The sequence below is a fragment of the Ictalurus furcatus genome, chromosome 12 (assembly GCF_023375685.1).
Source record: "Ictalurus furcatus strain D&B chromosome 12, Billie_1.0, whole genome shotgun sequence".
Taxonomy (NCBI): domain Eukaryota; kingdom Metazoa; phylum Chordata; class Actinopteri; order Siluriformes; family Ictaluridae; genus Ictalurus; species Ictalurus furcatus.
The window spans coordinates 26,710,040-26,734,923 of NC_071266.1; the positions used below are offsets into that span (position 1 = coordinate 26,710,040).

The following is a 24,884-nucleotide window of genomic DNA, read 5'->3' on the forward strand; positions in this document are numbered from 1 at the left end:
ATTGCCTGGACTGGTAAGAAAACAAACGACAAAAAGGAAGAGAGGGTGCTGTTTTGGGAAGGGTGTGGGGAAAAGGTGCATTCCGCTAGGGGACTTTATACGTTACCTGCCAGAAAGCTATCAGTGTTATCACATATGGTAGAGTAGTAAGGTGGCTGGGCATCGGTGCTGTCCCCGTGCTGGGGAGACAGGTGCATGGGAGACTCGGGGTCGGACTCCTCGAGAGCGCTGGCCCCTGTCTTCCCGCACAGCAGGTATTGGTCATCGGGACTGGCGTGTGACTCCCCTTGCTGGCCGAGTGGGAGCAGGTCGACAGGACAACCCAGTAGGTCTTCGGCTTGAGCGGCCGCAGCAGGCAAGGTCAGCTCCTTAATGAGCGAGGGATCCTTAGCCTCATCTGGAAACTGGTCTTCGTTCTCCAGGGAAAAAATCCCAGGGCTCTTACCACAGCTCTCGGCAGTAGAATGGGCATTGGAGTTGGATACTGAGCAGTCAAACCCATAGGAGGCTACAGAGTTGGCGGACTGTGGGGTCCCACCATCTTCCTCTCCAGCTTGAATGTCGGCGGCCTCCTCATCTTCCTCCAAGGCAGGGAGGTTTCGGGAGGCAGTAGGACTGTCTAAGGCTGCAGTGTCGTCAACTGGAGCATCAGGGTCATTGATTTGCATCTCTCCTTCAGTATCACTTGCCTCATCCCCAGAAGTAGAACGGGATGATGGAACAGACGCTGGTGCAGTTGGAGCATCGCCCAGGACCTCATCTGCTGGGAGTGTCTCTGCCTCCTCTTCCTCTCCATCCCCACGCTCCAGGTGAATCCCGAGGTCCTGTTCCTGGTCAGGCTGGGCTATCGGGACAGGTGTCTGTTGCTTGTCCGAGCGGGACTCGACACCTGAACTGCTGTCGTAGTCCCGCAGCTCTTCAGGTGTGCTGGTCTCACTGCTGCTGTGAGCTACCAGGGCCGTTCCACTAAGGGTGCTTGACTGGGACATACCAATTGCAGGTGCACACAGGTTAGCGCCATCCACTGGGACTGAGCTCTCAGTCTCTTCACGTACATCAAGGTGTGGTTTGGTCAAATGACCTAGAGGCTCCTCCAGCCAGGCTTCAGCAGGGGATTTTGTGGGCATCTCAGGATCAGCTGCCTTAATGTCTAAAGGACTGGATGTTATGTTGATGGAGGTTGGCTGAGCCCAAGTGTCCGCAAAGGGGTTAGATGGGCCCCAGGCTGCAGTCATGGGTATTGAGGGAGTTGGAGCAGTGCGGTTTAAATTGTCTAGATATCCTTCCTTATAGTCATCCACATCAACATTTCCGTCAATCTTGCTTCCACTCTCCGCCTGGCCTTCGCTAACCATCTCAATGTCTTCATCCTCATGCTCATCGTCTTCTTCAGATTTGAGGTGAACATCCATGCGGTGATCACCAGCTTGCTCATGGCCAAAGTCCATGTGGTGCTTCTCAATATGCTCTGGACCAGTGTCCATGTCCTCCTTTTCCTGGTCCTCTTCCTCCTCTTCTTCCTCCTCTTCCTCTTCATCGGAAAAAGATTTGAGCCCAGGTGGGCCCATAAATGGCTGTTCCATTTCCACTTTTTTCAGCGAGAAGCCCTCTTCATCTTCATCACTGTGATGACTCTCCATTTGGAAGGGTGAAGTTGTTTCTGCTTGCTCCTGCTGTATGATCCTGCCAAAATCATCAGACTGCATTACACCGCTACTGGAGCTGCTAAATTCTGATAATCCAAACTTAAAATCGTCCATTTTCTGTGTTTCAGGCACTGCTTCAACCTTTACAGTCTCCCTCTCCTGCTCTTCCTCTTCTTCTTCCTCCTCCTCCTCCTCCTCCTCATGATCATCTTCATTGATTTCTTCCTCTGCCTTTTCTACTGCCTCCTCCTTCTCCATACTAGGTGAGGTAGGTGACACACTGCTGAAATGCTCCACATGGGATATACTCAACAGGTCAGGCTCCACTCCAAGACTGAAAGGTTTCCCAACATCCACTGCCTCCTCTGCTGCAAACTCCATAGTGGTCAGGAGAGCCTCTTGAACCCTGATCTCTTCTTGCTCCGGATTCTCTGTGGTAATATCACTTGAGAACATGGGCTGATTCTGTGCCCAGGCATTATTGGCAGAATACATATCTTGTAGTGGAGTTGAGACCTGAGGTTCGACATGCACAGGAGACTCTTCAGTAGGCGAGGATGGTGGGGACATGACTGTTGTTCCAAGTGTTGAAGGAGCACTTGGGTGCTCAAGACTGACTAGATTCAGATGAGCTGCCAGCTGTGGCACCACCTCTTCAGGTGTTTCATCATCTGTATCTGATGGAACATCCTCAGTCTCTGCTGCAATGTCCGCAACTGCAGCAGTAATCAAAGATTCAACTGTGGGTTCTGAGACTGATTCAGGCAGAGGTTCAGGCTTAGTTTCAAACAGGAGTTGGGACTCAGGTTCAGGGGCAATTTCAGACTCTGCTTCAAACAGGAGTTGGGACCCAGGTTCGGGGGCAAGTTCAGACTCTGCTTCAAACAGGAGTTGGGACTCAGGTTCAGGGGCAATTTCAGACTCTGCTTCAAACAGGAGTTGGGACACAGGTTCAGGGGCAATTTCAGACTCTGCTTCAAACAGGAGTTGGGACTCAGGTTCAGGGGCAATTTCAGACTCTGCTTCAAACAGGAGTTGGGACTCAGGTTCAGGGGAAATTAGTTCAGACTTGGGTTCTGGGGCAATTTGAGACTCTGTTTGCAACAGTAGTTCAGACTTGGGTTCAGGGGCAATTTCAGACTCTGTTTCCAACAGGAGATCAGACTTGGGTTCAGGGGCAATTTCAGACTCTTTTTCCAACAGGAGATCAGACTTGGGTTCAGGAGCAGAGGGAAATTCAGACTTGGTTTCAAGCAGGAATTCAGACTTAGTTTCAGATGTAAATTCAGACTCAGTTTCCAATGGAAGTTCCAATTGGGGTTCAGATGCAAATTCATACTTGGTTTCAAGCAGGTGGTCAGATATGTATTCAGGTTCACTTTCTAATGGGAGTTCTGATTTGGGTTCAGGCGCAACTGCAGACTTGGTTTCAAGCAGGGGTTCAGCCATAGTTTCAGGCATAGATTCAGACTCACTTTCCAACAGGATGTCTGATCTGGGTTCAGATGCAACTGCAGTCTTGGTTTCAAGCAAGAGTTCAGACATAGTTTCAGGTGTAAATTCAGACTCAGTTTCCAACAGATGTTCTGATTTGGGTTCAGGTTCAAATTCAGTCTTGGTTTCAAGCAGGAGCTCAGACATAGTTTCAGGTGTAAATTCAGACTCAGTTTCCAACAGATGTTCTGATTTGGGTTCAGGTTCAAATTCAGTCTTGGTTTCAGGTAGGACTTCAGATATAGTTTCAGGCACATGTTCAGACTTGGTTTCAGATGCAAGTTGAGACTCAGTTTCCAATGGGAGTGGTGAAGCGGGTACAGGTGTATCTTCGAGCTGGGGTTCAGGTGCAGCTTCGAACTTGGGTTCAGGTGCTACTTCGAGTTTGGGTTCAGGTGCTACTTCGAATTTGGGTTCAGGTGCTACTTCGAGTTTGGGTTCAGGTGAAACTTCGAGCTGGACTTCAGGTGCAACTTCAGGCTTGGATTCAGGCAGGAGTTCAGCGTGAACTTCAGATTCATTGTCTGTCATCGCGATCAATGTACCAGCAGCTGTGGCAGCAGCAACAACAGCCACGGCTTCAACTGCAGCCGCAGTCTCAACAGCAGGAGCTACGGCCTCACTCTCTTTATGTGCAGCTTTGGGGCCACGTTTAACCGGCATGGGAGTGCTGCTTCCCACTACTTTCTTAGGGCTGGCTGTCTTGGCGGTGCTGTTCTTAGCGTTAGATGTTTTTAGGGCGGCATTGATTTCCTTTGACGGAGTTGGTTTGCTCTCCTTAGGCTTACTCGTCTTGGCTTCCACTGCTGGCTTGCAGGGAGCAGAAGGTTTCTTGGAAACCGACTCCGGTTTGGCTGGCGTGGCTGCCTTCAGGGTGTCAGGCTTGCTGGCCTTAGTCGAAGCAGGGCGAGTGAGCGGGGAGGCAGTTGACTTCTTGGCTGCCGGGGTGGCTGGCTTGCTCGCATCTAAACAGATAAGCATATGGCAAAGGGAAGAGTGTTTTCAGTGTCTGTTACTGTGTCCTATAGCAATAATCAATGAAGAAAAAAAACATTAATATCTGAATGCTGTGTAAATATGTTACACAATGTATAAAACAGTACTATAAAACGTCAAGTAAAATAATGAAGACTAAAGGCAATTAGTCATTTAATGTAGAAAAAATGGCAAACCTTTCCTTTCATAGTGAATATGCTTTGCTTTAAGGTTATACAGGTACATCTCAAAAAATTTGAATATCGTGGAAAAGTACATTTTTTCCCCCATAATTTAATTCAAAAAGTGGAACTTTCATATATTCTAGATTCACTACACATAAAGTGAAATATTTCAAGCTTTTTTTTTTAATCTCGATGAATACGGCTTACAGCTCACCAAAATAAAAAATCCAGTATCTCAAAATATTCGAATAAAGAATTTATAATACAGAAATGTTGACCTGAGAAGACTCTAATCAGCTAATTAACTCAAAACACCTGCAAAGGTTTCCTGAGGCTTTAATCTCTCAGTCTGGTTCAGTACACAACCACAATCACGGGGAAAATGAAAGTTAATGTTGCATTTCATTTGGAAATCAAGGTTCCAGAGTCTGGAGGAAGGGTAGAAGGAACAGAATCCGAGTTGCTTGAAGTTCAGTGTGAAGTTTCCACAGTCAGTGATGATTTGGGTTGCCATGTCATCTGCTGGTGTTGGTGCACTGTGTTTTCTCAAGTCGAGAGTCGATGCAGCGTCTACCAGGAGATTTTAGAGCACTTCATGCTTCCATCTGCTGATGAGCTTTATGGAGATGCCGATTTCCTTTTCCAGCAGGACTCTGCACCTGCCCACAGTGCCAAAACTTCTAGTAACTGGTTTGTGACCATGGTATTACTGTGCTTGATCGTCCAGCCGACTCCCCTGACCCGAACCCCATAGAGAATCTATGAGAGACACCAGACCCAACAATACAGACGAGCTGAAGACCGCTATCAAAGCAACCTGGACTTCCAGAACACCTCAGCAGTGCCACAGGCTGATCGCCTCCATGTCACACCTCATTGATGAAGTAATTCCTGCAAAAGGATTAAAGCCCTGACCAAGTCGACATTTCTGCATTATAAATTCTTTATTCTAATATTTTGAGATTAGATTTTTGATTTCCATGAGCTGTAAACCGTAATCATCGAGATTAAAAAAAAAAGGCTTGAAACATTGCACGTTATGTTTAACGAAGCTACAATATCTGAAAGTTCCATTTTTTAAATTAAATTACGAAAAAAATGAACTTTTCCACCATATAAAATTTTTTGAGATCCACCTGTAAATATTATTTTAGATCTTTTATCTACCTTTCTTGATGGGTGTAGGGCTCTTTGTGGATGTGGTTGGAGCCCGACCAGCCGAGGGAGTTTTAGCAGGTGATGGTTTAGCAGTGGAGGTGGTTGTTTTGGCTGCAGATGGAGTGGTCTTTGATGCGGTTGTTGGTGTCTTGGGTGTGGCGGGTGAAGCTGACTTTGGTGCAGCAGATGCTGGGCGAGAAGCTGTGGTTCCTGTGGCAGGCCTTGAGAAGTAATGACAGAAAGAAAACATGCACTTAGTATCAACAGAAGACATATAATTTGTTATACAAAAAGTTAAACATCACTCTGAGGGTAATAAACTCTGCGGCTGTGATCCTGATGCTCTGTTCGACCTGAGCCGATTGTTCACAATGCAGATCTGGGCCCCGGAGGACTGACAGGAAAATGCACGGAAGCACAGCAGTGGGAAAGGAGGTAAGAAGGCAAGGTCCTTTAGTTATATGTAGCTCAGAGAAGGAATGTGAGAGGTCACCTGTTCCTGTTTTGTAAAAATGGGCCAAGACTACTAACAGAGTACATGGAAAAGCTGTAAAGATCTCCTAAACTAAGTTATGGTCTTCTGGGTATAGCATGAGATGTACTGTTGTTCTTAGTGACCCGGTTTTTAATCACAGATCCTGTTCACACAGATGTATGAGGAGCAGATACATTTTATTATGGTCTCTGATCGAGGAGTAGAAAGGATAGGATAGCTGTCCCTATTGATCTGTCATGGGGTTCTAAACCGCAAACACAGAAGTCAGAACTTACTCAGCTTAACGTGCATTCAAGACTCCAGAGAGGCACTCTGTGATCGGTATGAGCATTTCAGGGAAACAGAAAGCATTTCTATGTGCTCTATATGAGTAAGTGTGTGTGTGTGTGTGAGTAATCCCAGTAATCCTACATCCCAGAACAATCCTACAATAAATACTACGTATGACACAGTAAAGCAACAAATCCAAATGACTGGCTCGCATGAGTCCTCAGTTCAGTCCTATCGTGCATCTAGTCCGACATTTCTTCAGCTCTCCGCCCACAACTTTAGCTCGTATTAGTTTCCCCATTCACTGTCTGACGTGCAGAAATATTTCCATATACAACCTCTCGGTAAACGTGTGTAGAGCAGAGATGCACTGATGTATCGGCCGATAAAGGCAATTTTTCAAAACATATGATGACCAGGGCCGATTATTTCCCGTCGATCAAAAGAGGGCGGGAAAACACACGGAAGATGATGCCTCTTGTGTGGAATTACTTTGAATTGGGTGACAATGATGACAAAACTGCAGTTTGTAATCTCTGCACTGCTAAAATTTTTACACCGCACGCTGCAGCCGAGCAGAAGCAGTGTGTATTTATTTCGGCGTGCATGTTAATGAATGAGTGCTTTTACACCGGACTCTGCAGCAGTGAAGTGGGAGTTTCGGCGTCGAGTCAAAGTGGTTGTTTTTTTGCCGCGCTGAATTAAAGGGCCAGTACACCGTTGAGAGATTTAAATGAAGATGAGTCGACAAAAAAGTATATATTGCACAGAAAATATATTTGTAGAGTAGTGTATTTCATATGCAGTTAATGTTAATGTATAAAAAAGTTGATATTATATATTAACAGTTTGATGTTTAATGAAGTAGAAATGCTTGTGTTAGTGGAGAGTGAATGTGAGACTAACAGGAGGGTTTTTACAATTCAGTCAATGTTGATATGAATTAATAACATTCAATAAGTTAATAATCTTACTTTAATCTTCAGAATTGAGTTCATGTGTTAATGTTAATTAGAGTAATGTGTTTTGTGTTTATGAGACCAGTTACTGTCAAACAACTTGTAGAAATGGAGAGAATAAAGTTTTTATTTTCATTTCTTCAGAATTGTGGAATTAATTATTATTCATTGAAAAGAAGGTATAAAAGACAGAACTATCGGTATCGGCCGATATCGCTCTGAATAACCGTTTATCCATATCGGCTGAGAAATTTAGTATCGGTGCATCTCTAGTATAGAGGCATTACAGATATCCTTGGTACCTCTGGTGAGTGTATGTAGCTAGTGTAGTTAGTTTACTTTGATCATCTTGGTCGAAGCCTAGTACATCACATGTAAATCAAACTTCAACACATTTTCAGCAAAATAGATATATAAGAAATTGCATAGTGAGTTTTACATTTTGGCTACTGCCATTTCGTCACTGCTGGGGGCAGGGGTAGCTTGCCGGTCGGGGGTTCAAGCCCCAGTACTACCAAGCTGCCACTGTTGGGCCCGTGAGCAAGGCCCTTAACCCTCTCTGTTCCAGGGGCACAGTGTCCTGGCGCTCTGACCCTAACCTACATGAAGAAAAAGAATTTCACTGTGCTGTAATATGTATGTGACCAATAAAGACTCGTTATCATTATTAAGCGACTTGCTACTGTGAATGTACTTAAGGCCGGTCCTTAAAGCCCTGGATGATGATCAGTGGCCGTGTTAATTGCTCTCGGTCTCTCCTTTTCATCATCTCCTCTTTAGTGCTTGCCCTAACTGCTAACCAGCCATACTTATCTGTATTCATCATTTAATCCCTGTAAGCCCTTTCTAATTAAGCTCCATGGGTGCTGAAGCAGTGTCGACTCCCCAAGCACACAAAGAGTAGCCACAAGAATGAAACAATCCCGACACAAACCACTTCATAATCACACACCCCGTTCCTCACCAAGCCCCCACGATCACTAACGCTGCCCTGTAGGGCCTGGGCTCCACATCAGGGTTGAGAAAAGCAACCTAGATCCCGCAGGCACGGCATGAGCGGTTGATCTCCTTAATACACCCTCCACTGGCGGCCTGCTCTAAATAAAGAATTCTGAACTAACAAGAGCGCCAGTGAGGATGACAAGACAGGGAGAGCGGCAAGAGTCACTTGAATCTTTAATGCTGGAAAAAAGCACAACCAAAAATAACCATTCAAATCCCACTCGTGTGTGTGTGTGTGGAGGCAAAGCACACAATTGCTGAATATTCAGTGTGTATTCTGGTGAAAGGAAGGAAGAAAGAACATCACAGATACGACATTCATGTCCTACACGTTCAGTAGAGCCATGGGTTTTTACAAAGGCTGGTTGTGGGGAGATAAGAGAAGAACGGGCTGCGCAGTGCCAAGCAGAAAAAAAAAACGGGTGATTCAGCTTATATACAAAAGCGAAGGAGGTTGTCAGATGAGCGAAAACACATCGGTAGTAAGGAAAGAAAACTCCAAAGATGGAATATAAAAAAATATACACAGCGCAGTCTCGTGCGATTGAGAGAAGTGTCCACTTTGGTTTTATCGGCTTTGCACATTTTCAATTAGGAAGACCTCAAAAACAACAACGAGGATTTAGCCGTAATACACCATTTCCTCTGGGAACTCCGGTTTCCTCCCTCAAACTAGCTAAACATGGAGGACAGCAAAGAGTTTTAATTGTCTAGAGTTTCAATAGAGTTTTTTTTTTTTTTCAACTGCTACTATTGCTAATGAGTTAACAAACCGCTCCGGTAGAGCAAGACCCACCCTGGGGGTACGACATTTACGTTGGCCAAACCAAAATATTACCGGATGTCCTTTTCCCCAGAAGTTATTGACTATAAACTTAAACAGAGAATATCTCCCAAACTCATTTTCTGTTTGTTTCGTGTTGTTTATTTACCATCGCATTGATGTCCATAACTCTAACATCTCTTAAAACACTTTTTTAAAAAACAAAAATATATATATATTCTTTAAGTTCATGGGCACTTTAAAGCTATGCGGAACGAGCGACATCGGTGCAGCGATTGATAAGAGCTAAGAGCGGTACGTTTTCGCCCCTGATTTTACTTCGTACCGCAGGTTGTGCCTCGAAGGTTTCTTCAGCATTAAAGACAGAGAAAAAGAGTGAAGAACAGGGGATGAACCGTGACGTGGAGGCTAGGAGGGTGGCTGAACATTCCGTAACTGGTATTCGATATGGAGGAAGAGGAGGCAGATATACACCCCAGCTCAAACCAGTGTGCGTAATCACCAGTGACAGATCGGAGTCGATTCAGAGCGAGAGAGAGAGAGAGAGAGGGAGAGAGAGAGAGAGAGAGATTTAATGTCTGTTTGCTTCAAATGTAACATGGCGGATAGGATAAAAGGCACGATACGCCCGGCTCATCCGATTAAAGATGATAAAACGTCATATTAGTGCCGCTGTCCACTTCGTAAATGATGTCCCGTGTAAGACCGTGCTTCTAGTGTGCAGTCTATTAGTAGCGGATCGTGCACGTGTTTAAACTAGGCCACTGTTTTCATATTTTATCTGTCTATAAAAGTTTGATGTTGCCATCGGCTTGGCCAGTGGGATCTGTGCCTCAGTCAGGAAGGGGGGAGGGGATAACATTTATAATAATAACCTGAAAAAAAACAACATTGTCACAGAGTAAAGCGAGGAAACACACACACACACCCTTTAAAGTTCATGAATGTAGCCCTGGGCTTTTTCTACAAATAACACTGACTCATTAGGCATTAGTCATTAAGTGTGAATCATTAGGCATTAGTGCAGGGGAAAAATGATTAAAAAAACAAAAAAACAAGTCTACACAGTTTGAATATTTGATCCACCAGCAACTAAACACACACTTCTGCTGAATTTCCCCCGAACGTGATCGAGTAAGCAGAGGCAGAGTCCTCTACGTGAAGCTGAAAGGAACTGGCAACCAACAACCTAATGAAGTTTTAATTAGGCAACCGGGACTCTTTAGCTCCTTAAACGGATTCTGCTAATGCCTTCGAAAAAGATCAGAGTCACACGCGCGGCTTCGATCCAAATCCCAACACCTCCTCTGTGTGGACGCTTCCCAGAGCGAGTGGATACGCCAAACTCACCCGGAGTAAAAACAGACCAATCCCGACCGTGCTTAAGAGAAATAAATACATAAATAAAAAGGAGCAGCTGTCTAGCCGCTCGTCGTCGTGTGGTCCAGAAATCAGGATCCTGCTGAGCAAGACCGAGACCTCCGACTAATAAACTCTGCTGATAAACTAATAAAATCAGCTGAGGTGGTGATACAGAGTCACTCCAACATGGCGGCAGGTGAAGAGAAGCATAACGGTACACGATACTTCAAAACTCGGATCTGATTTGCGTTTCAGGACAAAACAATACGGCTTTAATAAAAAATATATATATAAATTGATCACAATATGGATTTTATAATAAGTATGTCTATGGTTTAAAGTAACCTAAAGTCTACGCGGAAAACTATAACCGTTTCTACCTTTTTTATACACGTGTTCACATGGCTGTTCCAAAAAAAAGAAAGAAAGAAAAAAACACCTCAAGCTCTACATCGCTGTAGGGTCTGGATTTGCATACTGGAACCTGATTGGCTCTGGTGTTTTATGACATAATAACACTTGCTTGTCAGTGACAGGATTTAATCAGAAAGCATGTTTAATAAAGTATAGCATGACCTTGCCATTGGTTTCATTAGCAAACAACTTCCCTCAGTTGTAGTGCTAAGTCACGATGTAAATGATACTCGAAGGCATTTTTTAAAAAAATGATATGCATGACGGTATATAGGCAATTTGAAAGAAAAAACCCCACAGTGAAAGTGTGAGATTAGTGACACTTATTAATCAGCGTTAATCAGAGTCTCGCATTATAAAAATACTATGATATCCCAGAGAAGTACATCATGGCATAATTGATCACAATATTGAGATTAGATCAGCATTTTGCCCAGCTCTAAAACCGAGGCTCTCCACGGAGCTACGCGTCTGATGTACGAGCACATCCGTGCTCAGCTCAGTCAGACACCCGAGCCCTTTTTGGAAAATAAAACAGGCCGATCGGTGTGACCACATGACGCCGGGAGAGCGGCTGTAACGTTAATCACGGCGTGTGTGTGTGTGTGTGTGTGTGTGTGTGGAGAAAACAGGAACGCGGCGTACAGCCTCAGTTTAAACTCGCAATGAATAAAACTGGCCAAGACGCTGAGGAGCATAAAGCAAGGCTGGGCTTTAAAGCAATCAATCAATCAGTGCTAGTGGTTACACTTTAACACACACACACACACACACACGCTCACGCACGCGCACACACACACGCACACACACATGTGCGCACGCACGCACAGACACACAAACACATACACGCTCATGCATGCACACACACACACACGCGCACACACACACACACGCGCGCGCACACACACACACACACACACAGTCCCCACCACACCCAACTCTCCTTTACTGCAAGATCCATTTGGTGATTAGATGCAGTGCAGTGGCGGAGAGAGCGAGAGAGAGAGAGAGAGAGAGGAGAGAGAGAGAGGGGAGAGAAAGAGAGAAAGAGAGAGAGAGAGAGGAGAGAGACAGACAGATAGAGAGAAAGAGAGAGACAGAGAGAGGCAGACAGACAGAGAGACAGACAGATTGAGAGAAACAGAGACAAACAGATAGAGAGAAACAGAGAAAGAGAGACAGACAGAGAGAGACAGAGGGAGACAGACAGATAGAGAAACAGAGAGAGGCAGACAGACAGAGACAGACAGACAGATAGAGAGAGATAGACAGAGAGAGACAGACAGATAGAGAGGAGAGACAGACAGACAGACAGACAGAGAGAGAGACAGACAGATAGAGAGAGAGACAGAGAGAGAGACAGAGAGACAAACAGATAGACAGAGAGAGAGACAGATAGACAGAGAGAGAGACAGAAAGAGACAGACAGAGAGAGAGACACACAGATAGAGACAGACAGATAGACAGAGACAGAGAGAGACAGACAGATATAGAGAGAGAGATAGAGACAGACAGAGAGAGACAGACAGATAGAGAGAGACAGAGAGACAGACAGATAGAGAGAGACAGACAGACAGAGAGAGAGACAGATAGAGAGACAAACAGAGAGAGAGAGAGACAGACAGAATGAGAGAGAGATTGATAGTGTAATGTGAAGTGAGTCACTATGAGCTCACACTGAAGGACACGCCCACTGCGTCAGTGTCACTCCTTTATCTACTGCATGTGTTCATTAAAACACCACACACTGCTGTCATGCAGGGTTACAACAGGTTAAAGCTCATCAGTGCTCACTACAACAGAGCCATTCTCTCTCTCTCTCACACACACACACACACACACACACACACACACACACACACACGCATACCAAACACCCACAGAGAAACTGAGACCCAGATTCCAGCATACAGACGTAGAAATGCCAACATCGTCAGGCACGAGCACGATCCCACACAACCACATTCTCTCTCCCTCACACACACACACACACACACACACACACACAAGCAAAGCTACATGTATGTTCATTGCCATGATTTATTCATGCACCATCTTCCGTAAACACAGCAGAGACCAGGAACTCCCCCACTGTTCCAGCCTGTGCACACACACACACACACACACACACACACACACACGAATAATCACACATGCATTTGCATTGTGCCACAGATAATAAAAGTATAATTGCACACACACACACACACACACACACCCACACACACCCAGGATGCAGAAGCAGTGCTACACAGTGTGGGCCTGATCCACTTGTGATGAATCACGATCAAGAGAAATGAATCACTTTATCCCACAGATAAAGACCAGAGCGGTTTTTCAGCTTTGAGCTCTTACTGGCTGGTATGAAAATCCCGGATTAATCCCCACACACACGTGAACCCCTCGCCTGTCGCGTCTCGGTGCGATCGCAGCGTGATAAAACGGAACAGCGTTTGCATGCCGCAGACTTCCGAGGCCGATAAGATTTGCGTAAAGATTAGAAGATGATGTCATGTGCCGCCGCTGCAGAGCGACAACGACAAAAAACAAAACATGGAAGACCTGCATGTACACGGCTCTTATCATCCGTGCATGATCAAACACAGAGTTTCAAATAATACTTCTTACAGCACAGTCGCCGTCATAAGTTTACACACCCCCTACAGAACCTGCAAAACGTTAATCATTTTAAATAAAATAAGAGGGATGATAAAAATTCTGTTGTTTTTTAATTTATTTAGTCCCGCCCTGGATAAACTATTTCACATAACAGATGTTTACATATAGTCCACAAGACTATATGTAAAAAGACATGTATACAAGACATGTATACAACTGAATATCATTTACACAAATGACCCAGTTCAAAAGTTTACACACCCCTGATTATTAATACTGTGTGTCGTTACCTGGATGATCAGCGACATGATGTGTTTATGTATATATATATATATATATATATATATATATATATATATGTACATTATAAACTGCCCACTGTTCTTCAGAAAAATCCTCCAGGTCCTGCACATTCTTTACTTTTCCAGCATCTTCTGCATATTTGAGTCTTTTCCACCAGTGATTATATGATGTTGAGTTCCATCTTTTCACACTGAGGACGACTGAGGGACTCGTACACGACTATAACAAAAGGTGCAAACGTTCACGGATGCTCAAGAAGGCAGCACGATACGTTAAGAGCCAGGGGGGTGTAAACTTTTGAACAGGATCGGTGTAAATTGTTAGTAGTTTGTCTTCTGGGAAATATCACTATGTATGTACGTTATGAAGGACAGTACTGAATGGGAGAAAATAAGATTTTTAAACAAAATAATCGTTTGTTCAGGGCAGTACTAAATAAAAAAAAACCTCAATTTAATTTTTATAACTTTGGCAGATTCTGCGAGGTGTATGTACACTTACGGCCTCAGCTGTTTATGCGAAGAATATATTGCAATGTAAATGGTGCATATGGATCTGAGGAATGTGAGTATGCTGGCATGCAAGAAAAAGAAAGAAAAAAGTTAGAAAATTCAGAATCAGGGAAAAAAACAACAAACAAACAAACACACAAACAAAAACCAGATGATTTATGGGGCTGTCTTGGATGTCAGCACTTGGCAGGGAAAAAAGATGGTAAGCTTAATTAATCCTACGATCCTCCGCTCTGTCTGCGAGTTTCTTTCCTTCAAAAACAGGAAACAGCACACAGGAAGGGAAACTGTCATGTCTTACATAAACACTAAAGAATATAATTACAGACAGTACACAAAAACCTTACTGTTTTAATCACAATGCTGAAAACAATCACATTCCAACACACACACACACACACAAATGTATGACGTGAGGAGCGACAGAGACCACCGAAGCACTTCAGGACATTCCTCCTCGTGGCTCAATAACAAAGGCGTCATTCAGGCAGAGGCGCCGAGCGAGAGGCCATGTTTGTTTCTGCAAGACGGACACGCTCGACGCGAGGTATTCACGATAATCTGAGCCGACTGCTGAAGGTCCACACGAGCACGTCACGCCGCCTCGCCTGTTGTTCGTCTCCGGGCCTTATCTTCAGAGCGGCGTAATCTCTGATCTGAACCCCGCGCGTCTTGGCGGGACTTACGGCCTCCTCGCGGAGCAAAGCCAAATGTTTCCCAGAAGCCCATTTTCCTGTCCAGATACTGAAATGTTCAATGTTAAGCTAATGTTAAGTAACGCATGGGCTGAAATAAAGAGCTCAGAGAGAGAGACAGCAAGAGAGAGAGAGAGAGAGAGAGAGAGAGAGAGAGTGAAAGAGAGAGAGAGCGAGAGATTGAAAGAAAGAGAAAGTGAGCGAGAGAGAGAGCGAGAGAGTGAGAGAGAGTGAGAGAGAGAGAGAGAGAGTGAGAGAGAGAGTGTGAGAGAGAGAGAGTGAGAGAGAGATAGAGAGAGCAAGAGAGGGGCTTGACTTTACTTTGCAACCAAACACCATGCCCTGTGACCCTAATGAATGTACTCCATCTGGCAGGCCGCTTGGTAACGTCTGCACCAATCAGAGGCCTACCTGGATGTCTTGGAGACAGGTGGCTTTTCGGTTTTGGGAGAGGAAGTCGTGCTGGGCTTGGCGGTAGCAGCAGAGGCAGGTCTGGGAGCTGAAGCTGGTAAAAAAAATTAATAAAAAGGTTAAAAGACAATTTAAATAAACAAGTTGCTCAGAAAATCCTGGATTTTGTAACTATCTCTAACAATAACGCCAACGTATGCTAATATGTATTTACGTACACTGTGTTGCAATGGCATCGTTTCAGCCATTACTGGTTTTATGATAAAAATCCTAGATTTCTCGGCAATTCCAACATGAATGTGATGTAATCAACCATAGCAATAAGCAAACAAAACATGCTAGCGCAACGCTAATTGGTGGGCACTGCCTTAAATTCGTTCTTATAGATATTACTCGTTGAACAGTGCCTCTTTCCACTTACCTAGAGGTTTTGGTTTGGCTTTTTCCCCATTGACAGGTGTCTTCTTGGCCGGCTGCGTCGTGCCGGTGGTCTTTGGTGCCCCGACGGGCTTCTTCTCTGTGGTCTTGCTGGCGGTTTTGGTGGTCACTGCCCCCGTGGTACCTACAGGCTTCTTAGAAGCTGTGGTGGTCGTCTTCTTCTCGGCAGCCGCACCGGCGGTGGTCTTCTTGGCAACGCCGTTGGCTTGCGGCGGCTTCTGTACCCCGTTCGTCATGCGGCTCTGAGTGGTGCTGGGACGAGCACCAGCGGCCGACGTCTTTGTTTTGGTGGCACCCTTTGTCTTTGCTTTCGGGTCCGCGGGCTTGTCCTTGCTGGGCTTGGTGGCGGCCGCGGACGTCTCGATTGTCTGCGGTTCCCCTTGCCCCATCTCTTCCGTTTGGGAAGCGGGCGGAGCCTGCTCCTGGCCTTCCCCCAGTGGCTGCCCCTGGATCACAGGATCCGCCTCTAGCGCTACCATCGGCTCTGCCGCTCCCGAGTCGACCCCGTCTGGTTTCATCTTGGGAAACAGCTAACTCGAACCACTATCGGGTACAGTGAACAACCTACAAAAACACAGGAAAACGGTGTGAGAATCAAGACAGCTTGGGAATGATCAGGTCATTAATTAGGTCTGCCCTCTGAGAATCAGAGTCAGGGAAACAGAATCGGCATGAGAGAGTCCGGATCAGTATTAGAAGCAGCCCAAGAAGGAAAATGAAGGTGAAATGTATTCAGACTTCCAACTGGAAGGAAACAGAAGAAGCTGAGTGCTACTGGGAACAACTGTACCTTAACGACTCATCTCTAGGCTTTCAGCATGATGTTAATTATCGACACAGTGCACAGACGTGTACGGATAGAGCCATTATTTCAGAGTTTCACAGTCGATATAGCGTGGTAATAACCTTTGGCCCGACTGTAACAGTGTCTCGGTTCTCTAAAGGGCTCGTTTTCAAAGAGCGAGAAAATGAAGTGGTTTGTATTAGAGTCGCAATACCACTGTGAGTGCTTGAGCCTTGGCTGCAAACCCTTGTTACCCATGATGCCTTTGTTGTTGCAGATGTTTCATGTAGGATTTAAGAGCGACACGAAAGCATCGGAGCAGCCAGAGAGAGGCTGTGGCTTGGCCCTCGGGGGGAGGGGGGGAGGGGGTGTATGGGAAAAGAAAAAAGAAGCTTGAGGTCCCGCTGGACCCGAGGAGGAAGACACTCAATGTTCTGACTTCCGCACTGAATATGACTTTCTCTCACACCCACAGTCATTACATCATCCTGGTCAGCCTAAGCTGCCCCTTCCAATCCCCCAACCCCCCCTCCCCTCACGGCCACTTCCTTTCTCAGAAGGTCTTTAAGTGCTATATGCGCATCCCCACGCTGCTCTCGGTCACCCCTCCTCACTCCTAGTGCTCTTAGGAGTGTTTGGACAGATGGCCTTAACAGCTGATGAAACCCAGAGAGAGAGAGAGAGAGAGAGACAGAGGGAAAAGAGGGGGAGAGTGGAAGAGAAGGAGAAGTCTAGAGGGAGAGGATCCCTGTAGCTATACACACTGCCAGACAGATCTGCCTCACTTTGCCTTCATCTCTGAATGTCAGCAGAGAGAGAGAGAGAGAGAGAGAGGGAAGTCTCAGCCTTCCCAGTCAAAAAATATGTCTCAAACTCAAAAAATGATGACAGGAGCGGCAATCCCCTCCACAAGAACCCGAAGCTACGCCAGAAGCTACGCCTTTTGTCCGAGACGACTCGTTTTTTGGGTTTTTTTGTAAACACCAACATGCCTCATAGTCTCTTACATCACATTCCACCCACATTCAAAAACCTGTTAACAACCACACATCCGCCGAGCAAAACACAACTCCTTCCACAGACGTTACTGGTCCTCCTCTCCATCAGGAGAGTCGTGTGCACACCGAGACCACGGGATGTGTCAAATATTTCATCTGCGGTGCCCTCGCTGTCCCGTTTTCTTCCTTCTGGTTAAAGGGTGCTGGCCCGGGTGAGGTCCTTTCTCCTGCGTCAGAGCGATAAATCACACACTCGCTGTGCAGACACGAGCAGTCTGGGTTTTTTTTTTTGTAAATCCATGGCTGGATGATTACCAAGAAAACCGCCTGGATGTCCTGTATCTTAATGTCATGGACTGGGGGTGCGATATTTATTTATTTATGTTTACAGTGGTGTAGGAGTGTAAAGGTTAAGCCCAAATCTCACAAACTCAAACACTGATCACAAAGCTAAATCACCAGAAAATCAGACATTTTAATGATCTGTGCTCTGATTGGTTAAACTGGCTGTAAGTCCAAGCTTCTTTCTTGACCCATTACCCAGACCCATTTCTTTACTAGTGTAGCGGTTAACAAATCGTTAACCTCGTTCTCGGCAACGCATACACATATCCAACACCTCCTCCGGAATGAATAAAAAGGTCAAATAAAAAAATAAAATAAAATAAAAAAAACACCCATTTATTACCCAGCTAAACACCAATTGGAAAAAAAAAAACCCTCCGGTTTGAGAACATCCTACATCGTTTTCCTTTTTTGGCTGTCCTCCAACAAAGCGTATCCGTCCAATCCTTTCCTCCCAGATGAGAAGACGAGGTCCTCCGAGTGCTGCCACTGTCTAATCAGGTCATCAGCACATTTTAAGGGCAATTTGCACGGTGCTCTTGTGATATGAGGTCATGCGCAACACAGGGTTGTATGCATTTATGAATAAATGCATTTCTGAATGTGCCTTCAGATGTTCCCAGAGTGGGAAAGCAAGAGCAAAATCAATGAGGAATGAGGCCCAGCAGGAACTAGCAAGCTAATGCCATCCAGCTCTGGACGTACTGTGCTGGTGGCTTGCTCCCAGAGTTTAACAATCCGACACAAACTGCTAGCAACTAAACATCCCAGCCAGTGCTAATAGCACTGATGAATAGCTCGCTATAGCAGTCCATAGTGTGTGGGGTTTTTTTTTGGCCTGTAAGACACTGTGGCTTTTCTTTAAATAGCCATCAGTGGAGGAACTGCAGGGGGGAGGGGGAGGGGGTTTGCATGCAGCAAAAGATGACGCAGAAATCCTCCGCTTTATATGACTGTTTCTGGGAAAGAAGCTTTCATCAGCTGTTCACTTCTCCAAGGCTCTGGTTTGGCGCTTTAAATGGGTGCTGCTAAAGCTTTTTGACCCAGTAATCATCAGCAATTTATCACCGTTTGGCATTTTGCTGAGACCAAGCTGGTCTCGCTAATGCACCGTGGTGCCTGAGCTAACCGCAGCCAATCCCTGAGTGCCAGACTGAGACAATGCAGCATCTCTGTCCAGCATCTCCACACTATCCGTGTCCACCAGAGGCGGTAGTGGACCCTCGCCCATGTCCCCGATCCTAAATGCGCAGGAACACAGAACCCCTGGGTTATTTCTTCCATTTACTAATGAAACGTACCAGAGCCCGCTCCTACATTTGCGGTCTGAATTGGTTGGATTAGCCGACCAAGCAGTCATGCACCTTCCACGTGAACCTTCTTGACCCTGAAACAACAGACCAACAGATGGTAGGAATGCAGTCAAGAAACTGCACAACAATGACTGGATGAGTTACAAAAATCTCATGGTGTTCATTTTGAGAGTTTGGTCACCCCTATCCTGAAAAAGACATACAGAGGTGCCCGCTTTGACGAGAAAATCAAAGCAGCTCGTTAGATTAGGTGACGAGTTTTTACAAATTTGTTCTTCAGATGTGGGCCAAGCAGCAGTAAGAAAACAGCGAGGTAAAAGTCTGGTATAAGCGCTACTTAATTATAAGTAGCTCCTCTATTTTTCAACCAAACACAGCCCCACCCATTTGTTTTCTATTGGCTCACCTTTCCCCTTCAGTGACTTGGCTTTTCAACTGGGATCATTTTATTCATGATACTTTCCAAACTGAATTCATCTCTAAGAACTAAAGGTTCTGGTGTAGAAATTACATGAATGTTTAGACCGTGAGAGGGTCATGGAACAGAGCTGCCTTTAGTTAAACAAGCGATGTCTTTCACAACCGCAGAAATACCCCACGGGCTATTTGTGTCCATAACGCCAACGAGACGCTGCTGCTGCCGAGACTGATACCATTAGCAGGCTGAACTGACACCTTTATTATGTCATCCTACCCATCATGAGACTCCGGAAGGAAGCGTTGGATCATCACTGCTAGAGGGGAGGACCCGGTGCGCATGATGCTCTCTATGTTCATGTTTACAAAATCTGAGGACATTCTCAGTACACCCCTTGGCCAGAAGGTCAGGAAGCCACCTTGGCTCGGTGCACAAACAAACTGCTGTGAAACAAAGCTCACTGGACTCCAGCAGATTCTTCCCAGAATACATGCAGAGGAGGGGGCCGAGAGGAAGGAGCTGGGATGCCTGTACAGGTGGTGATGTCAGACCATAACAAATGCCTTTTTGAGGCCATTGGCTTGTGGGGGAAGTGGGAAAACAAAACCGAATCGCTGGGGGAATGCCAAGGGCTTTAGAAAGAGAGTGGGACTTGGTAGTGAGTAAGGATGTTGTCGTTTTTTTGTTGTCGTAACTTGGCTGGTAGGCCAACAGCTTATGTGTGGCAGGCACCTGGGCTCTGTCCAATTGTAGGATAAGTATTCCTTGTACTGTAAATAGGATTTAGGCAAGTTTTTTGTTTGCGGATCCGGGAGGCCACGCGGCATCAGTGAACGCCATTTTAGTTCACCGAGCATCCTAGTATATCAGGAAGGGAAAACTTCGACTTGGTGTAATTAACTGGGAATCATTTGTACTCTCCATCCATGGATGGTCTATTATTCTGCCCTTGGGGCTACACATGCCCCGTCATCCCACCGGTTCTGATAAAGGCTTAGGCCGTACATGCAGGCCGAACGGGCACGAGTCATCCTGGCCGCAGGCTCTGGAGGGGGTTGATCCCTTGGGGCAGAAAGATTAAAACACGCCAGGGCTCGTTAACCCTGTACAAAAGCCTGATGCTAATCCTGCTTGATCTGCCTGACCATCCTCCGGCCTATGGGGCAAGAAATCAAAGAGCAAAAGAGAAACAGAGAGCTAGTGTACGGCAGCAAACAAATAAACCACACAAACCACACCAGTCAACGCCACAAACGTTCTCATTTTGATGAGCTTTAGTCTTGGCGAACTAAAGGGCCAGCAGGGGCGGTTACAAAGGCAGCGTTGTGGCTCGAGACCGGAGCAGAGGGGGCAATGACTACGCATATAAGCACTCACTCTGCGTGGACGAAAACGCCACAGATATCAACGTTCTGCCCGTGACTCGTCAGTGTAGGATGAAGTAGGAAGGCGTTTAGGTGATCTCAAGAGACATTTGTAACCTGAAGACCAAAATCCATTATCCATTATCCTGCTCACAGCGAGAGCCTCTGCCGGGGGGGGGGGGGGGGGGGGGGGCAAATTAGATAAGTAGTGATCAGGAGCAGCTGGTGGGGTTCAATCAATATCGCTGGACTGTGTGTGTCCATGTGTGCACATGGTCTTCTCTTACACACACATGCACCATGATGGGTGGAGATAACATCTGTGGCAGGCAGCCAATTTGCCTGGCTAGATATGGAAGGGAAAGGCACACACACACACACACACACACACACACACACACACACAGTACTCTACCTATAAGAGGATTACCTATCCTTTCCGCCAGGCATGGCACAGATGGAACACACACACTCAACCTACTGTGAGCGAATGCACAATAACGAACAGCTGAGTCAACTGATGCGCTCCGGACTCTCTACAGCAAACAAAAAGTTGACGGCACCCTTTAATTCAGTGCGGCGTTCGCTATAGAGCCATTCACGGGACACCGAGTCGTACACCAAAGAGCGCTTCATCGCCGCAACAGCGTAACAACAATACCCGTTTTATTAAATTTTTTCCCTCTGACTGTAAACAGGTTTCCATGGAGCGCTTGTTTGCACTCAGTGAGTATTCGCAGTATTCAGAGGGTCACGTGTGCTCCACGCACTGCGCTATACGCCCTATTAATAAAGCGCTTGCACGGATAAAATAAATAAAGATGAACCAACAGCACTCTTGCACTGGTGACAGAAGAGTCTCTTAATTTATTTATTCTCTGTGACGAGAGGTAAATACTGCTTCAGAGCAACTCTGGATCATATTTAATAATGTTTAAAGTGACTCAGCACCAGTGAATGGATAGATCTGGTCATGTGACCTTTCAGGGAAAACCTGGGAAAAAAAAAAAAGGTTGATCCGACATGGGAGGAAGAAAAAGAAGGTATTTGAGTCAATCCAGAAAAGACTGGAATTGGGTTTTAACTGGAAATGATTAGATATTCTGTAGAGACTTTACACTTACGATGGGTATCGGTATGGGCTGATACTCAGGGTTGCAGTGATGGTGGTATCCTGCCATCTGTACCACAGTGCATTACATCTTATCTTCCCTACTTCATTACTCAGTGTGGGGAACAGGACTGAAACAGATACTCATAATAAAATGAGAAGGAAATGCAAATCCCATCCCAGTCCAGACTCCTAACCTCAGGCTCGCTGATAACATTTAACAAAGAACATGGCTCTTGTGGTGGCTTTGTATGCAAACAGCCCTCGTATCTGATTATTAAGTGATCCGATTTATGTAAAATAATAATAAATTCAGTTACAGCTATACATATAGAGCCTATTTTTCCACAGTAAGCTTCCAGACGTTACAGTATGAATCCGACTCCAGTGCTACAGTCTGTAAATCCCAGCATGTAGCGGTTTTAGAGGAAAATTGACCTCCGCCAAAGGTCGCCTCCCGTTAAAACAATCTAGAGCACGCAGTGACAGTGGAAACGAGCACGACGCTGCCCCGAAAAACCCCACGGCCAACTGTCCTGCGTGACAACTGCACCTCGCCTGTGGAGCCTTTTATCTGTACTGCAGCAGCAGGGTAACGTAATCTGGGACGAGCACAAGCAACTACAGGAAAACCACAGCTCCGTTGTTTTGGCACGGCCATCTTGGGAAAAGCCACGCAGCGGTCGCCCTGGAGAGTATCGATTGGTTGCTGCGGTTCAGATAATCGCTCCGCTGTAGACACGAGTGCCAGCTACCACGATTATTAATGGAGGTGGTTGTGACATTCGTGGGGTCATTCAGTTCTTTCCCGTAATTATTCTGGGAATAAGGGAGCCAGATGGCCAATCAGAGCACAGAGAGAGAGAGAGAGAGAGAGAGAGAGAGAGAGAGAGAGAGAGAGAGAGAGAAGACGGCTGAGTCATGCGCACCATCCCCGGGCTGCAATGGCGGCTATTCATCATGACATGATACATGAGTTATTGTTGTCTACCGGAATATCAGGCTTTCAGTGTGAACGAGGGGAACAAACAACGGCATGGCACAATGCTCGAGCTGTGAAGCCTTGACCAATGACTGTATACAGACGTCGCTATTATATATATACATAAATGTCAATCATATCATATAATTTTCTCCACATTTTATAATAATAATAATAAAGTCATCAAAACTCTGGAGTAACATAAATGGAACTATGGGAATTATGTTGTGATGAAAAAAAAATCCAAATTAAATCAAAATAATTTAATATTTTATCATCTAGAATTTGCAGAAATGTATTCTTGGCGTTTTCTCAAGCGATGTCTTGAGGAATTTCCCTGAGATGATTTTTAAACAGTATTAAAGGAGTTCACACCAACGCCGGACTCTTATCGCCTGCTTTTCGGAATATTTCCCTCCGAGTCGTCCGTTTAAATAAAGATTTAATTTGTAAATAAAATGTTAGTTTTCTAATGAAGGAAACGAAAATGTCGGCACGATTATATTTTTGTCTACAACGCCGACTTCACGCATTTAATCACACACCTTCAGATCAAAAGCTTTTTAACGATCATGAGAAATGGTTCAGTCGGGTTTCCACAAACTTTTGACCCATGGTGTGTATATAAGATATACTACGTTGTCATACACAATATCTTATAATAAATTATATACTTGTTTTTAATTATATATTATACATTATATTAATATACGCTTTATAACCACGTTCCCAAGTGACCGCTCTATCTGCCGTGTCACTTTCATGAAACTGACATTCGGTGAGGAGGATTATGGGATTGCGTTCTTTAAAAAGGGGCGTACACGACACAATGTGTTTGTTAACAGTAAGGTAACAGTAAGGTCCTTTACACAAGTGGGTCCAGAGAAACACAATAATATCTTCCAAACATCAAGATATGGATGACTACTGCAACAAGACCAATGCGACAGTGTCTGGACCCAACGTCTCAGTTGGTATCAGAAGAGAGAGAACAGCTGGGAAAGACGAGCTTTAGTATCAGTGCAGTGTGGGCGGGTTTCTTTTTCCCCCCTCCCTCTTTCGGCTGCTCCCGTTTTGGGGTCCGCACAGCGGACCGCATATTGAAACCGGCACGAGTTTTCTGGGCTTGGGACTGGCACCGAGAGCCTGGCACCGAGAGAGCGCTAGCTCCTGCGACCGTCCAGCGGCCGGGGGTCGGTTCCCTGACCGGGAATCGAACCTGGGCGAGAGTGCCGCACGCTAGCCACTAGTCCACCGGGCCGGTCAAACCAGACGTTACGACATCCTAAAGTCGTAAAAAAAATGCAAGGCCGTTATGATCAATCACGCGGGTTCTATAAACGTGTAACTGCTTCTCTGGGATCAAATGCATTCAATCTACAAATGCACCTTATTTATACGTTCATGACATCCTTGGCTCGAGCGATAATATCTTTTCCTCGTGTACCGTTTAAAGAGCGACAGACGGCTCTGAAAGAAGATGACGGCCATCTTGGGTCTTTTGTTTGCTGAGTCGCAGACGAGTAAATGTAGGCTCTGACATCGAGATCAGAACCGATTCCGGCCTCGAGACTTACGTGGTATCGAATCAATCTGGTGATAAAACTAACGTGACTCACTCCATCATCATCATCACCTTCATCAGGGACAGTCAGAATTTGGCGAACCAACCAGACTGTAACCTGTTTGCTCTCCTGACTTGACTTACGATAGCGAAAGGGATCGAGGCGTTCGCTGTCGTAAGCGTCGCGCTCAACATGCGTTCACCCTGAATAAGATCGTGGAGCTTCTTCCTGCTCAGATCATAGCGCTGTAGGATGATTTATCCGACGAGGCGTGGGATACC

The 24,884-nt window shown here is 45.6% G+C and overlaps 1 protein-coding gene across 3 annotated transcripts in view; it reads right to left on the reverse strand.

Annotated features, from left to right (window-relative positions):
* Window positions 1-24,884, reverse strand: part of prr36b (proline rich 36b) — a 26,691-nt gene continuing 1,807 nt past the window's right edge. For all 3 annotated transcript variants that reach the window (XM_053637960.1, XM_053637959.1, XM_053637962.1), the window contains 4 exons: window positions 15,707-16,287; window positions 15,286-15,379; window positions 5,468-5,679; window positions 1-4,105 (listed from right to left, as the gene is read on the reverse strand). In XM_053637960.1, the coding sequence (XP_053493935.1) occupies window positions 96-4,105; window positions 5,468-5,679; window positions 15,286-15,379; window positions 15,707-16,241 (4,851 nt within the window). In that variant the 5' untranslated portion in view covers window positions 16,242-16,287 and the 3' untranslated portion in view covers window positions 1-95. The remainder of the gene's footprint in view (window positions 4,106-5,467; window positions 5,680-15,285; window positions 15,380-15,706; window positions 16,288-24,884) is intronic.